This window comes from Lytechinus variegatus, chromosome 7, assembly GCF_018143015.1.
Source record: "Lytechinus variegatus isolate NC3 chromosome 7, Lvar_3.0, whole genome shotgun sequence".
NCBI classification, from domain to species: domain Eukaryota; kingdom Metazoa; phylum Echinodermata; class Echinoidea; order Temnopleuroida; family Toxopneustidae; genus Lytechinus; species Lytechinus variegatus.
In genome coordinates, this window is record NC_054746.1 from 1,516,297 (window position 1) to 1,530,416 (window position 14,120).

Below are 14,120 nucleotides of genomic sequence, written 5' to 3' on the forward strand. Positions count from 1 at the left end.
GAAACCAAATGGATGAACATGCACCAGCATAAAAGAATTGGTATCACATGCATACAATAATAAGGCACATGGGAGGAAAACAAAAAAACAAACCATCCTCAAACACAAAATAGAAGGAAAAAGAATTACAAACGAGCATCGTGCTTTTGAGCAATTATTGCTTTAAAATGGTAAATAATCATAAACAAATATGTATAGGCCTACCAGCAGTCTAGGGCCGAACTTACAGTTTTATTAATTATAGAGGAAACAAAAATATGTTGAATAAAGGCAATATCTACACTAATCACACATCACAAAAGGCATTGATGTAACAATGTTTTTACCCCTGAAATATAAATAATTATCAAAATGAAATTTAAATGTACAATTATGTTCAAAATATTGCACGATGAAAAGAAAAGATGAATGGATTTTCATGAATGAAGGATAATTCCATCAATTTGATACAAAAAAGGAGTATAATTCAACAAGAAAAAAGTAAAAGTCATTTATAATCAATGGAAAGTATGATTAGCAGTTGAAATTATTGTTTTAAAGAGCAGTTCAAATGCCAGAACTGGTCCTAATCATGGGGGTGATGATACCACATGCCCATCTTTCATTTCATCTTGAAATTCCATAATATTTTTAAAGATATTTCATTTTACTATTCAATGTGAAATATGGTTCGTCTCCTCTTGGATAAGTGACATCATCCTTAAAGAGGAACTCCAGGAGGAAAATAAAAGTATACATATTTAAATAAAACAGAAAGAAATTAAAAAAATTTCATCCAAATGTGATAAAATATAATTTAGTTCTTTCAATTATAAAATTTAGTTATATCTTGTGAACACAGTTATGCAAGGTGGGATGATGTTATGTCCCTACTTTTCCTAGGTTATTAAATGGAATTATTATATTCAATTAAAACTGAAGTATAACATGTCTCCCTTGTAACAAATGAGTTTCAGCAAGGAACATCTTACACATTAAATACACATTAAACAGAAGTGAATCCTATTTTGACATTCTTGGAGGACAAATGCTAATTTTGTCCTCCAAGAATGTAGAAATAGGTCCCAGTTAGGTTTAGATTGAAGTTTTTAAGAAATAGTTGCAAACTTGTGGATCAAAGAAATTGTCTAAATTTGAAAATAAAGGTGATTTCTTGAGGAAATTGTTGCAATATTCTTGAATGTAGAAATCTTTGCAATTTTCTGGAAGCAAAGTTTTGCATCGAGACAACAATTCCAGGAGATACCGCCACATAAGCAAGCAGCACAGACCTATATATCTCAGTGGGTACTTGTGGGTAACCCTGGCTCAGGCTGACTTGCCAACGATGCTTGGAACACCCTCTCAGCTTCTTGTCTTGCTATCAAGTCCTTCTGTTCTTCTCTTTCAGCCATCTGGCGATCCAACTCTTCCCTCTCCTGAAATATGGACACAAGCAATGAATGAAGGATGTGTTGTATTTCCAACATTTTATCATAGACATAAGCAATGGATCAGGAATGTATTGAACTTTTTACATACATTCCATATTCATAAATAAATTTGAGTTCTCTTGATGAATGAAGGACACAATCATGAAAAGCATTTTAGGAAACAATTATCCAGTTATTTTCACTATTTGTTATAAGCTCCTGTAAATTTTGGCATCTGTTTTGCTGAGAGCAATATAAGTCAATGAAAATTACTGACTGATCAGGTATAAGGGCGCTAAATACATAGTGACATACATGTAAGTGCAATAATGGTTCATTCACTGATTAAAGATTTAAGACATTTTGAGCAAATACAGGAAGTACCAGTAGTGTAACAGTTATGTTTACCTAATATGGTTTTAAATCAAGCACACTGAAAGAAACAATTAAAATGATTTCTACACAAATTCAGACTCATTTAAAAATAAAGAAATTAAATGGAAAAAGTGTATGGACATACCATTCACCCAAAATCAATATTTCTTAATTTACCAAACTTATTTGAAACAAAAAGATGGTGAAAACATGAAAATATTACAATACGACACAAGAAATTTTTAATACCTCTTTTTCTAGTCTGTTGTATTCACTGAGGGCATATGAATACTTTGGTGATGTGATTCCAAAGAAGTATGCCAGTCTCTCCCCCAAGTAATCACAAACTGTTGAGAAAATAAAAATAAAAATGTTGTAATTCATCATAAATCTCATGGCCATGCTCAATTACACGAATATTCAAAATTGACTGCGGTGGCAATGCTCAATCAATATCATTGCTGTATGCACATTTTGTTCAAAACATTTATGACCAGGAACAAGTAATATTTATTCCATGCACAAAATTTTAAAAGATAACTTTAAAGTTGAACAAAGTTTTATAAAATGTATGATAACAACCAATCTCACCTTTGTAAGTCGTTACTCCTGTTTTCACCATGTAGAACCATATGTAAGGCATCCAGTCTAAAGTTTTCTGAAAATCATATATGTAGAGCAAAGAAAATTACAAAATATTTAGAATGAGAGCACAGCATTCCTCATCCAAATGAAAAATGTAATAATTATAAAAACTACTATAGCAGGGGAAATGGGTCATTTCCGGAGATTGCCTTTCTAAAAATCTTACTTCAAATAGTTGATTCAATTAATATCTTTATATTCGCAAATCATTTTAAGAACAGCTTACATTTCGGTGTCCAAAAGTGAGCAATATGTGGGGCTCTCCATTTTCTCCCTACCTTCCTTCTTTATTTTAGTATCATCACAGTTCTATTACAAAATTTTGAAAGATATTTGCCCCTAACTGGTATAAGATGTAATTTTCCTTGGCTTGGACTAACATCAGGTTTTGGCAAGAATATCATCCTCGCATATATACACGAGTATCTCTTTCCCTTTCTCTTCAAAGAAAGAGATACTGAATTTCTTCCTGATCTCAAGAGCTTTTCACAAAGCAATCTACCAGTTGTTTTCCCCCGACACATTTGCTCTCAAAAACTAATTCAGCAAATCAAAGGGAAGGATTTTCATTGTTTCTGAGAATCACCAGACAAATTGCTTTGAACATGAAATGCTATGCTGTTACACCAGAGCAGCTACACCTTTTTTTTAAGAACTAGATCTACACCTTATAAAAGTCATACCTTAGAAGTTACTTCTCATTCTCATCTTTCTCACCTTTCAGTTCTCATCTCTACCACTCCATTATCCAACATTTCTTTTCATGGCTAACTAAAACCCCTCTATGTTCTTAAACCATCATCCAAACATTCAAAGTTCATATCTTACTGGATCCACAGGAGGTTCCTCTATCACTGCCTTGTCTTCTCCATCCTCTTCATCCGTGCTGTACTCCTCGAGGATCCCATCACTGAAATGGATAATTCTCCTGGGTTTCTTCACCTCTTCCAACGAGATGCTCTCAAAGTCCTTCTTCTGAGACCCATCATCCCCTCCTGATGCTCCATGTTCAGGAGGAGCAGGATACACAGGTCCCTTGCTGATGATGCTCACTGGAACTGCTGAGGCTTCTTCTTGGCCAGTGTTCCCAGTTTCCTGTAAATAAAACATTTATATAAAGACAGAGATGACATAGTAAGGTGTGCCCTCTTGATAACTTTTTTATTTTAGGTCATCATTGGACTGAGACCGTGACTAGTGAAAAAAATCTGTGGTGCAGCAATGGTATCTACACTTGTTTAAAAATAACGAGCTAGCCTATATCTCACTGATATCTAATTCATGGCTTCAACTATCATGATTCCAAACTAAACTCAAGTCTAGACTAGTAAAGCTTCCAAAGACCACGGCAAAGCTCCTGAATTTTCTCTTTCCATCGATCCCAGACAATCGTTCAATTATTTGAACGATTCACAATTTTCTGGGAGGCTGAATTTCCCTTCAGCTTTTGTTTTAAACTGGCCTTGTCCTGAAATAAGTCACCTCTCTTCTCGTGTGTGTCAGTGTGTGTGCGCTTGTTCAATTTGTTGTGTACAAAGTAGGCCCGTTTCGGGTACATGTGTACACGCACGGTCAAGTCAGTGCACGTGTACTAAATTCCATCACCGTGTACACGGTAGCATCTGCATAAAGCTTGCTTGGGACTACAAAGTCAGTGAACAAGCTCACAGCCTCACATTAAATCTTAGTTCTCAGACACTGCACATGTTTTAATCACTAATATGTCAATATATTTCAATTAATCTAGAGTGAGATCACTTCCAAAATCGCTGATTTAATCCAAATTCATTCTGGAGCCTCAAGTTTTTTACCACGAAATGGACTTTCAAAACGGGCCTAGTATACCCAGTTGTTGTGTATCCGGACGGGTTGTTGGTCCGGACAATCAATTTTAGAATGTCATTTGGAAAAATTTACAAGCGAAGTTTCATCAATTTTTAGTACAAAATGTTGGGAAATATTATAAAGAACAAAATAGATAATGATTACAAGTAATGAATTCATATTTTTAGTGTAATCCACAGACAAAAAAGAAGGCTTCAAAAAGATAAAGTGTCCGGACACCCGACATGCCCGACCCCCCATCCCAAAGTCAAAGACAATGGGAGAGGAAAGAAGTCACAGCCGTTGATGAAATAAACGGCAGTGAATGGAGTGGTGACTTAAACCAGGCAGGATAATGCCTTTAATGCTTTATTAAGTTAAACATTTAAAGAAAAAAAATGATATTTTTTACACATTAATATCGATTCAAGATCTATATTACTAGAGTAGAATACAGAGATGCCAAGTTCAAAGACCAGCTATGCGTGAGACTTTCTGTGAATCTGAGTGAGATCATAGACATTGTGTACAATTTATATGGGAACAGGTTGTGATAGTTGCGTGAGACAGAGATTTGAGGGGATGAACAAGAGACCAAAATGCGTGAGTCTCACGCATAATGCGTGGGACTTGGTAGCTCTGAGAATAGCATTTTATTCTTGCCAATTTGAATTTTGAGATGAAGATTACAACAAACACAATAGCTTTTATAAAGATATAAAGTGCATATAATTCTAATGAAGTTTGGTCTTAAAAAGAAAATTGATAACACACAAAATAGTAGGTGACATTCCAAATAAACTTGATTTATACTTACCTTCGCAAGAAGTAAAAATTAGTCAGACTGATAAACCTTGGATAACACCTTTTATCAAATCACTTATACGTGACCGACAAAAGGCTTTCAAAAAACAAAATGACACTCTTTGGAGACATTTAAGAAATAAAATTGCTCAAGCTATCTCCGTTGCAAAAACTAATTATTACAATACTCGTATAAAAAAAGAAAAATTAAATAATCCTTCAGCCTGGTATAGACATATTAAAATACTTACGAATGGTAATCAAGACAATATTCCAATCACGATTCCTAATGTTGACATTGAAGATGATCTATATTGTAAACAAGCAGCTAACGCAATCAACAATTTTTTTGTGTCAATCGCTTCTGATCTTTCTCCTCTAAATAGAGGATCACTACCAGCTTTTTTACCTTCTCAGTTTGAAAGTCCTGAGATCAGTTGTTGGCAAGTCTATTGCAAACTGCGTAAATTGCAATTACATAAATCATCAATCAGAGATGATCTCCCCATTCGTGTTATTAGAGAATTTGCATGTGAATTGAGTGTACCGGTTACTAGGATACTCAATATATCTTTTAGACAAGGAATAGTACCTTCACAGTGGAAATTCGGTCAAGTAACTCCGATTCCAAAATCTCATCCACCGTGCATCAATAATTTACGTCCTATATCTTTAACTTCACATTTTGCTAAGCTCGCCGAATCTTTTATGGCTCAATGGTTATTGAAAGACATTGAGAAACAAATTGATATGCATCAGTTCGGTAACAGACCAGGATTGTCTACATCACATTATCTTGTTGGTCTATTACATCATCTCTATGACAATGCAGAAAACAAAAAATCTGTGTCCACTGTTGTATGTACATATTTAAAAAGGCGTTTGATCGCCTGGATCACAATATTCTAATTAAAAAAATGATTAATATGCACATAAAACCATGGATCATAAATTGGATTGTAAGTTTTTTGGAACATCGTAAGCAATGTACGTTATATCATGGAATCTTTTCTGATATCAAAGTTAATCATGCCGGTGTGCCCCAAGGGACACGACTTGGCCCGATCCTTTTTTTAATTATGGTAAATGATTTATGTGAAAATATTCCTATACATTATTTTAAATATGTTGATGATTTGTCTTTAGTACAATGTCGTAAATCAACCGACAATTCGCAATTACAGTCAGTACTCAATTCAGTGCAATCCTGGTCACAATCAAATAATATGTCACTCAATCCCTCAAAGTGTTTTACTTTACATATTACTTTTATGAAAAACCCCATCACTCCTGAGGTTCTTGCCATTAATAACTCTGCCTTATGTAATGTAGAAAGTATCAAAATTCTTGGAGTTATTATACAATCTGATTTGAAATGGAATTTACATGTCGATGACTTGGTTAAGAGGTGCAATAGAAAATTATATATGTTAAGGAAACTGAAAAAGTTCAACTTACCTTTGAAGGATTTAGTGACAATATATATGGGTTATATACGACCAATTTTAGAATATTGTGCTCCAGTTTTCCACAGCAGTCTTACAGCAAAACAAAATAATACTATTGAAAGAATACAACGGAGAGTATGTAAAATTATCTTAGGACATAATTACATTACATACTCAAATGCATGTCAGGTATGTAATTTACCAACACTTGAGGAGAGAAGACTGACACTAAGTAAAAAATTTGCAAAATCTCTTTCAACTCATCCATTGTGTAAGACATGGCTACCTCGAAAAAAACATACAAACATATCTCTTCGTCGTACAAACAACTATCAACAGTTTCCAATAAGAACAACAAGATTTAAAAACAGTCCATTGCCTTTTTTGGTAGACATACTCAACAAAAGATGAGTGTGTAGACTAAGAAAGGCAATGCAAATGGTCCTCACCCTATTATAAAATTATTTTTGTCATTTAAATAAGTGTCAGTCTCCTCTCCTTCAAGTCTGCCATTATCATATTACATTCACTCGTTCATCATGTTCATTGTCTTTTATGCCTTATTTAAAATGTATTTACTTTTAAATGTATAACCGTTTTTAATGCATTTTACTATGTACTTAATAATGTGCCAAAACCAACTTGTAAGCATGATCTTTCCAGCTTTTGCTGTTTTTTCATGTATGATTGTTAACATGTTTGATTATCAATAAAGACCATTTTTGAATTGAATTGAAATTGGGGTGTGCGATTCTTACGCAAGTACGAAGCATACATTTTTCACAATTCCATGAAGCAGTGCATTCGATATACACACGTGATAAATCACCTAATTAATCTACAGCGCATTTCATGTTCAAATTAAACAGATTTAGGCCGAACCTAAAGAGGACAATAATTACCGTTTCTTGATTAACCTCAGACATATCTGTTGTTGTATGTGATCTTTCAGATTCCGTACCTCCTCTGGATCCTGCAGTTAAAGTTTAATTTTATACTTAACTTGGAAAAAAAAAAATTAAAAAACATTGATTTGGGGTCTAACTCAAACTTCAAAGGCTTTAATATTTTTGTTCAGCAATCGGTGGTCGAGAGATGGCGCACTTGAAATGGTCCTTTTCTGTGCGACATCGTGGCCCAACGAAGGTGACAATGATTACGCCCTTACCTAAATGATATTTTCGCGATATTTGTGATCCTTATGGTGTTTAATTGAGTTTTGATGGATAGTTCAAATATTACTGAAAATAAATACACGTGAAAATTGTAAATATATTATGAAATGTTGTTGTATAAAAGCGAAAAATGTGAGCTTGTTTGCCCGTACCGGTTACTCCATTTTCACGCGATATGATGCAGTGCGCTGCGCTGTGCAATGGTTTGTGTGTGCATAGATCTACAGCACAGGAATGCAATGGCAGTGCAGTGCAAGCCGATTGTCATTGCATTGCTTTCCCCGCATTCATGGCCATGCCTGGTAGTGGTAGTTCGTGACTGGTGGAATTATTGCGACATATATTGACATGTCACTCATGATTGACTTCTTCAAATGTCCTCACATTCAATAAACCCTCCATGTAATTGCAACATTAACAGGAAATAGTCACTCAAAACTTACATTGTATAACATTATTAACAATTTCAATTTTAAGTCGGGCTACAGTAGGCATGCATGGTAATGGTATCCCACTGTCCCAGGCGCAGGCACAACTCAAGTCACAATTCACACGGGTGTTGCAGCTTAACCTTATTTAGCTTTGTTCTCATAAGAGATCTAATGTTAGGCCTACGGCTACGTTGTCTCTAGTTTTTATACGCATTCTCAAATAAGTTATTTCATGATTTTCACTTTTTCTCAGCCACATCATCAGACATTGTGAGTGATGCATGATTTTATAAATTTATTGAATATTGACTAGGTCTAATCCATATTTTATCACTTGATAAAGCAATATAGTTCGCTCTTAATGATTTCATTATCTTGATAATGGACAGACTTGTCAATTCATAATCCATGTTCATCATGAGAAAAGTAGAAAACTCTGCATCTATCTTGTTTTTGTTTTTTTGCTGTGCAGTAGGCTCTAGAGACTAGACTCTAGTCTTATTTTGCTTTTTAATTTTATCTCAAACTTTAACTGGTACAAGAGAACTTGCCTTATTTTAATTTTTGTTTCTCCTTTTTACAGCACCAAGATGCAACTGTTTGTCCGAACTGATGAGACCCACACCCTTGAGGTGACTGGCGAAGAATCTGTTGCCGATCTGAAGGTAAAGATAAATCTTGAAAGAGGGAAAAATGAGGGTGGGCATATTTGAATCTAAAATTGAACTTGTGATAAAGCATGAATTACAGGTAATTTAACATAACATTTTTCAAAAGCTATAAGCAAAGAAAGTCAGACTGACATGCAGTAAAGTGTAAACAAAATGCTGGGTAACATTTTGGAACTTGGTTGTTTGAAATTACATCTGAGAATGTGTGGAGACTTAATATTAAAATGTCTGGAAGCATTGTGGGAACATAAAGTATTGAGCAGGGGGGGGTACCCCTGGTCTGGTCAAGGTTTAATAATGGAGAATCTTGTGTGTGTTTTGAAAGAAAATAAAAGAGTACAGTCATTTTATGATTTGAAACACAAAGATTAAAACTTCATGAAAAATGATCTTATGAATAAAATACATGACATTGTCTTCTTCCATTTAGGCCAAAATCCAGGAGCTGTCCGGCTTCTCAGCCTCAGAGCAGGTCCTGTCTTGCTGCGGCACACCCCTGGATGATGACCTTACCCTATCCCAGAATGGACTTCTTGACTTGATGACCCTTGAACTCTCTGGACGTCTGCTCGGAGGAAAAGTTCACGGATCCCTTGCCCGTGCCGGTAAAGTGCGAGGCCAGACCCCCAAGGTAAATTAAATATTTCTGTTTTCCTATTATTGTTTCACTGTAAAATTCATCTATTGAATAAAAAGTGTAACTTATAAAAGAAATTCATTTTCATGGAATTATCAGGTATTTAAGTAGGTCAGATAACGAGATCTTGACCTAAGTCTTCCTGTTTAATCATTCAAACTGGGAAATAGCTCAATTCATGAACAACTTTGATATCATTATTTATGCTATAGATAGGGCTGGGAGTGGAACTAAAACCCGGGTACCTGGGTCCCGCCCGGAAGCCTCGGGTACCCGCGTAGAAAAATCAATACCTGATACCCGAAAATTGCTTACCAGTATAACGTATATGTATTTGATTTGTATTGTGCAGTGTAAGACATAATTGTAACTCATCACAAAAGTACACAAGTCTCATTTTGAATCTCACCAATTACCTTCGAAATATCCATAAATATACAACTTTTTCAAGTGATGATGTGACTGAGATCGTTCAGTCGTCGCCATGTTTCTTTTGCACAATTGCAGCTTGAGCATATGAAGCGCAAGCCAATCACGTTAGTGTTACCATTTTTAGTTCATCAAACACTGAAAATGGTAGCACGATCGCGATTGGCTGGCGCATTCGACGCTCCGAAACCTGCAATTCAATTGACTTTGTGCACGTAGCGATCGATTCTACAAACTCACGAACACGATGTAATATGGACTCTACTTCGTAAGGTTTTGACGGAAAAGTGAGAAGTAATCAAAATTTGCTTAACCTGTGTGGTATCGGTGTGAAATCCTCCTAGATCCTCCGAGAATACCATTCATAAGTCATATAGAATATAGGACTAGGTCGATTTTGGTACGAGGTGACAGAGTATTGTAGACTTGTTTTGATGGAATACTGCATGGGGCATGGGAGGCTTGCACTGCTCATGCTTACTATATATAATTTTCAATCATAAATTGGCTAGCGCTTGCAGCGCAGTTGCAGCGCAGTGGCTGAATGACGTCACCTATGGGGTTTTTCCACCAGTCATATTTCATGCGACATGATGTTCGGGTACCCGCCCGAAAATTACCACAGGTACCCGTAGACAAAAAATACCTACCCGAAAGTCCCAGGCCTAGCTATAGGGAACCTAATATAAGCTATGCTTTCTCAAAGGTTATCTTCACAAGATTGCTTTGAAGTTACATGATAATCCATTAGACAACAACTTTCATGAATTTGTATTTTTATATTTCAAGATGTACAAACTGTATCTACTGCCAGCAGTTATTGTGGAAATGATTGAAATGAAATGAAATGTGATATATCTGATTTCATGCATGCTAATGTATAAGGGGTGTTGCAAGAAAGTGTATCAGCTGCAAATTTCTGTCACAATTTCGCTATTTATCAATCAATTTTATTAGTTTACAATCAAATCAGTATATGCACCTTGTTTGTAAGAAGCACATCACCAATCAATAGACAATTTGCAATTAAATGCAAGACATTATTTTGGAGACCAGACCCATCGATTATAATTTTCTTGCAACACCCCATTGAACCGTCTTCAAAGCTTTTATGATCATTATTTGCTATCGCTCACCCTAACCCCAAAAGTAATGTTTGACTTATAATTAATCCTTAGATATATTCTTTTTTTTTATTTGCTGTTATCCCCAGGTTGATCCCCAGGAGAAGAAGAAGAAGAAGGTCGGACGTGCCAAGCGCCGCATGCAGTACAATCGCCGATTTGTCAACGTTGTGCAGACCTTCGGCAAGAGGCGTGGACCCAACTCCAACTCCTAAGCTGTCCTACAATGCCAGAGAACGTTGCATACACACACTTGTAAAATAGTCAGTATGTTGGTCAGATAATTAAATATAATCTGCTCATATGCAACAGCAAATTGATCGTGTAGAGAGTCTTTTATTACACAGTTGTCACTGGTACGTAAAGTTGAATGATGAGAATGTTATGTAAAATGTGTTGAGCCAAGAATGTGATTTGTACATGCATGTGTATTGTTCTCATGTTCCATTTTGTATGACAGAGAATGGTTTCCATTTCTGTCTAGTGCACTACCAGGTGAGAAAAAAACAAGTTTGCACAAAGTCAGTTTGCTAATTATTTCAGGATTCAGGAATGTTTGAAAAAAGTAATTCACCATTATGTGACAGATTTATTTTCAGAATCGTGTATCATTTTTGTGTGATTTTTGTTCACAGTTGAATGCATAGGATACGTTGCTTCAGAGAATACAAGAAACGGCTTGATCCAGGCATAGTAATGTTCTTTGTGTGATGATGCTATTCTTTCTGAGTATAAGAGGCAACCATTGATATTCTTCACTCATGTCTGATTAAGTATATAACATTTACAAATTTTCGGTGGTTACCCGTTTGAAGTCGTTATATGACTGCATGGTAATTATTTCGGTAAAATTGTAACTTCTCTGTATAATATCAATTAGGATTCTGCAATGGAGAGCAGCAGACTCTTGTGGAAGAACTTAATTTACATGCCATTTTGATGGTCAATGAACATATTTGTAGTTAGAATTTATAAGACTTTAAATCGGCACAAAAATTGCCATCCTCGCACAGTTGAGGGATGCAACCTCTCATAGGCGTATATGTGACGGGATGATCAATGGTTGCCTAAAAAATGGCAGCTTCGAAGCTGCCTTTAATGAGATGAAAATCACATTTGCACTCTATATACTAAATCCTGGGACCCATTGCATAAAAAGTTAATTTTGCATTCCAATAGCTACTTCCCTCGAATCCATCATTTTGTTCAGCTGTATAGGTTTTAGCATTGTAACCAAAGTAGTTGCCATTTGATGGTAAAATTACTTTGACATTGACTTTTCTGTAATGGCCCCATTATCCAATCATGACTATATACTACTAAATGATGTTACTAATGTACTATCAGTACTGATCAAAAGTGAATGTGGATGGATGGATGGATAGATGGATGGATAAATGGAGGATGGAGAGATGATGGATGGATGGAGGGGAGGGGAGGGATGATGGATGGATGGAAGGAAGGCAATTGATAAAGTTGTGTGTGAAGACTTGAGGATTGTAGGGGTTCCGAAGAACTGGATCAGATGGTAAATTGTTGTGAGGAAGAATTTCTGAAGGGATTATTTTGGCCCTCATTCTGAATTACTCTGCTTCCAGTCTTAACTTTAAGTAAACTATGGAAAGCCAAGAGCAGAATAAGTATAAAGGTAGAGGTCCACTTTCACATATCATTGGATGCTTCTTTGGTCATAACTCTGTGGGAATGATGAATAAAATTGTTCTCTTCTCTATTGAATCATGGGGAAAAAACTTAAAATTAAAAAAAAAGTAAAACGTTTTTGGCTTTCCATAAGTTAACATAGACTATGACCCAGAATACTGGACTTGAGAATATTGGCCTAAAAGTTGAATATTAGATGGATGGTCAGAGGAGAAGGGAAGAACAGAGAAGACATGAAACTAAGTAACGGGGTTCCCGGCCCATCAGGGAAATCAGGATGAATTATTTTACTTGTTTCCAGTCTGGGAAAAAATCAGGGAATTTGATTTATTAGAATACCTCAAATTGGGGGAAAATGCCTCAAATGAAGGAAAATTAGGGAATTTAGATCAGCCCAAAAGTCAAAAGCACAATTGTCTGTCAGACTACGTTATATTTTGTTGCATATCAAAACAAAATCCATTGAATGACTGGTTATGGTGGTACTAATAAATTTACATTATTGTTTTTGTACTGAAAATACATGTAATTCACTGCAGCAAATCAGAAAAACTGGGAATGGGTTTTAATGATTATCAGGGAATTTTTAAACTTCATGAGGAAAAAATAAAGGAATTCTGTTTTCTTGAAAAGCTGAGAACCCTCAAGTAAATGGTGAAGACCAAGCGAGACCAACCCCTTTTATATACAGATGAAAACCAATGTCCTTAAGGCTCAGAACTGGCCAAGATAGATGTTCACTATTTTGTTGTTCGGGAGTAAATTGATCGAGTACTTTCATCAGAGGTATTTGAAAGCCAACTGCAGTGTATACTCATGTTAAATGCCGTTTGTTTACTAGGTATTTTTTGAGGTTTATGTTCTAAGGAGTTGTGCCCCACCCCACTTTATATATTAGTACACACACACAAAAGAAAATTGTCCTAACTTTGACAAAAGAATTTGATTGCTACACTTAGGGAAGTGTCGGAAATGACAGTCTTTTCAAATGAAAAAAATTAATGGACACACAGAAACACAACGAAATAGTTGGTTTTTTTTAATATATCTTTATTATACTATATACTTCTGACAGGAACTTCAGGAAGACAATTTATTTGGCATTTTGGAAATGATATTTTCCATATTAATTTGGTAAAACTTTCACAAATTGAAAGAGAAATAATTATTTAAATGTTTAATTCATTGGATATTTGTACAATGTATGAATTCATTAAAATTGTGGACATGACTTACCCTCACAAAGCATGCTAACAACTTAACAGTAGTACTATATTTGTTTCAAGACATGTACCCATAGATGGGACAATTCCATACAGTATGTACATCAGATTATGAAAATACTTACTGGAACCGGATTAGCTACCTTACAGTGGGATCTCCCTGAAATGATACATTTTAATTTTCTAGTTCATATGAAGTGTTGTTAATGCTCTTACGAGTGCAGTGGTTCATAAAGAGAGTAACAGTATTACAGAAAAAG

At 35.3% G+C, this 14,120-nt stretch overlaps 2 protein-coding genes across 3 annotated transcripts; one reads left to right on the plus strand and one right to left on the minus strand.

The window, feature by feature from the left end:
- Positions 1-1,171: 1,171 nt before the first annotated feature.
- Positions 1,172-7,947, minus strand: LOC121418170 (protein FAM177A1-like; the record flags this gene model as incomplete). Its single annotated transcript, XM_041611892.1, has 6 exons — positions 1,172-1,418; positions 2,037-2,134; positions 2,379-2,445; positions 3,261-3,527; positions 7,411-7,481; positions 7,836-7,947. Coding segments are annotated over 6 exons (753 nt in total), but the record flags the coding sequence as incomplete, so codon positions are not given.
- LOC121418169 (ubiquitin-like protein FUBI) lies at positions 7,564-11,291 on the plus strand. Of its 2 annotated transcripts, none has more exons than XM_041611891.1 (4): positions 7,564-7,654; positions 8,698-8,779; positions 9,216-9,416; positions 11,065-11,291. In XM_041611891.1, exons 2-4 carry the CDS (start codon positions 8,705-8,707, stop codon positions 11,188-11,190), a joined length of 402 nt encoding a protein of 133 aa, XP_041467825.1. In that variant the 5' UTR covers positions 7,564-7,654; positions 8,698-8,704; the 3' UTR covers positions 11,191-11,291. The 2 variants fall into 2 exon arrangements, with proteins under 2 accessions (XP_041467825.1, XP_041467824.1); XM_041611890.1 differs by lacking the exon at positions 7,564-7,654 and adding an exon at positions 8,300-8,384.
- Positions 11,292-14,120: the final 2,829 nt, after the last annotated feature.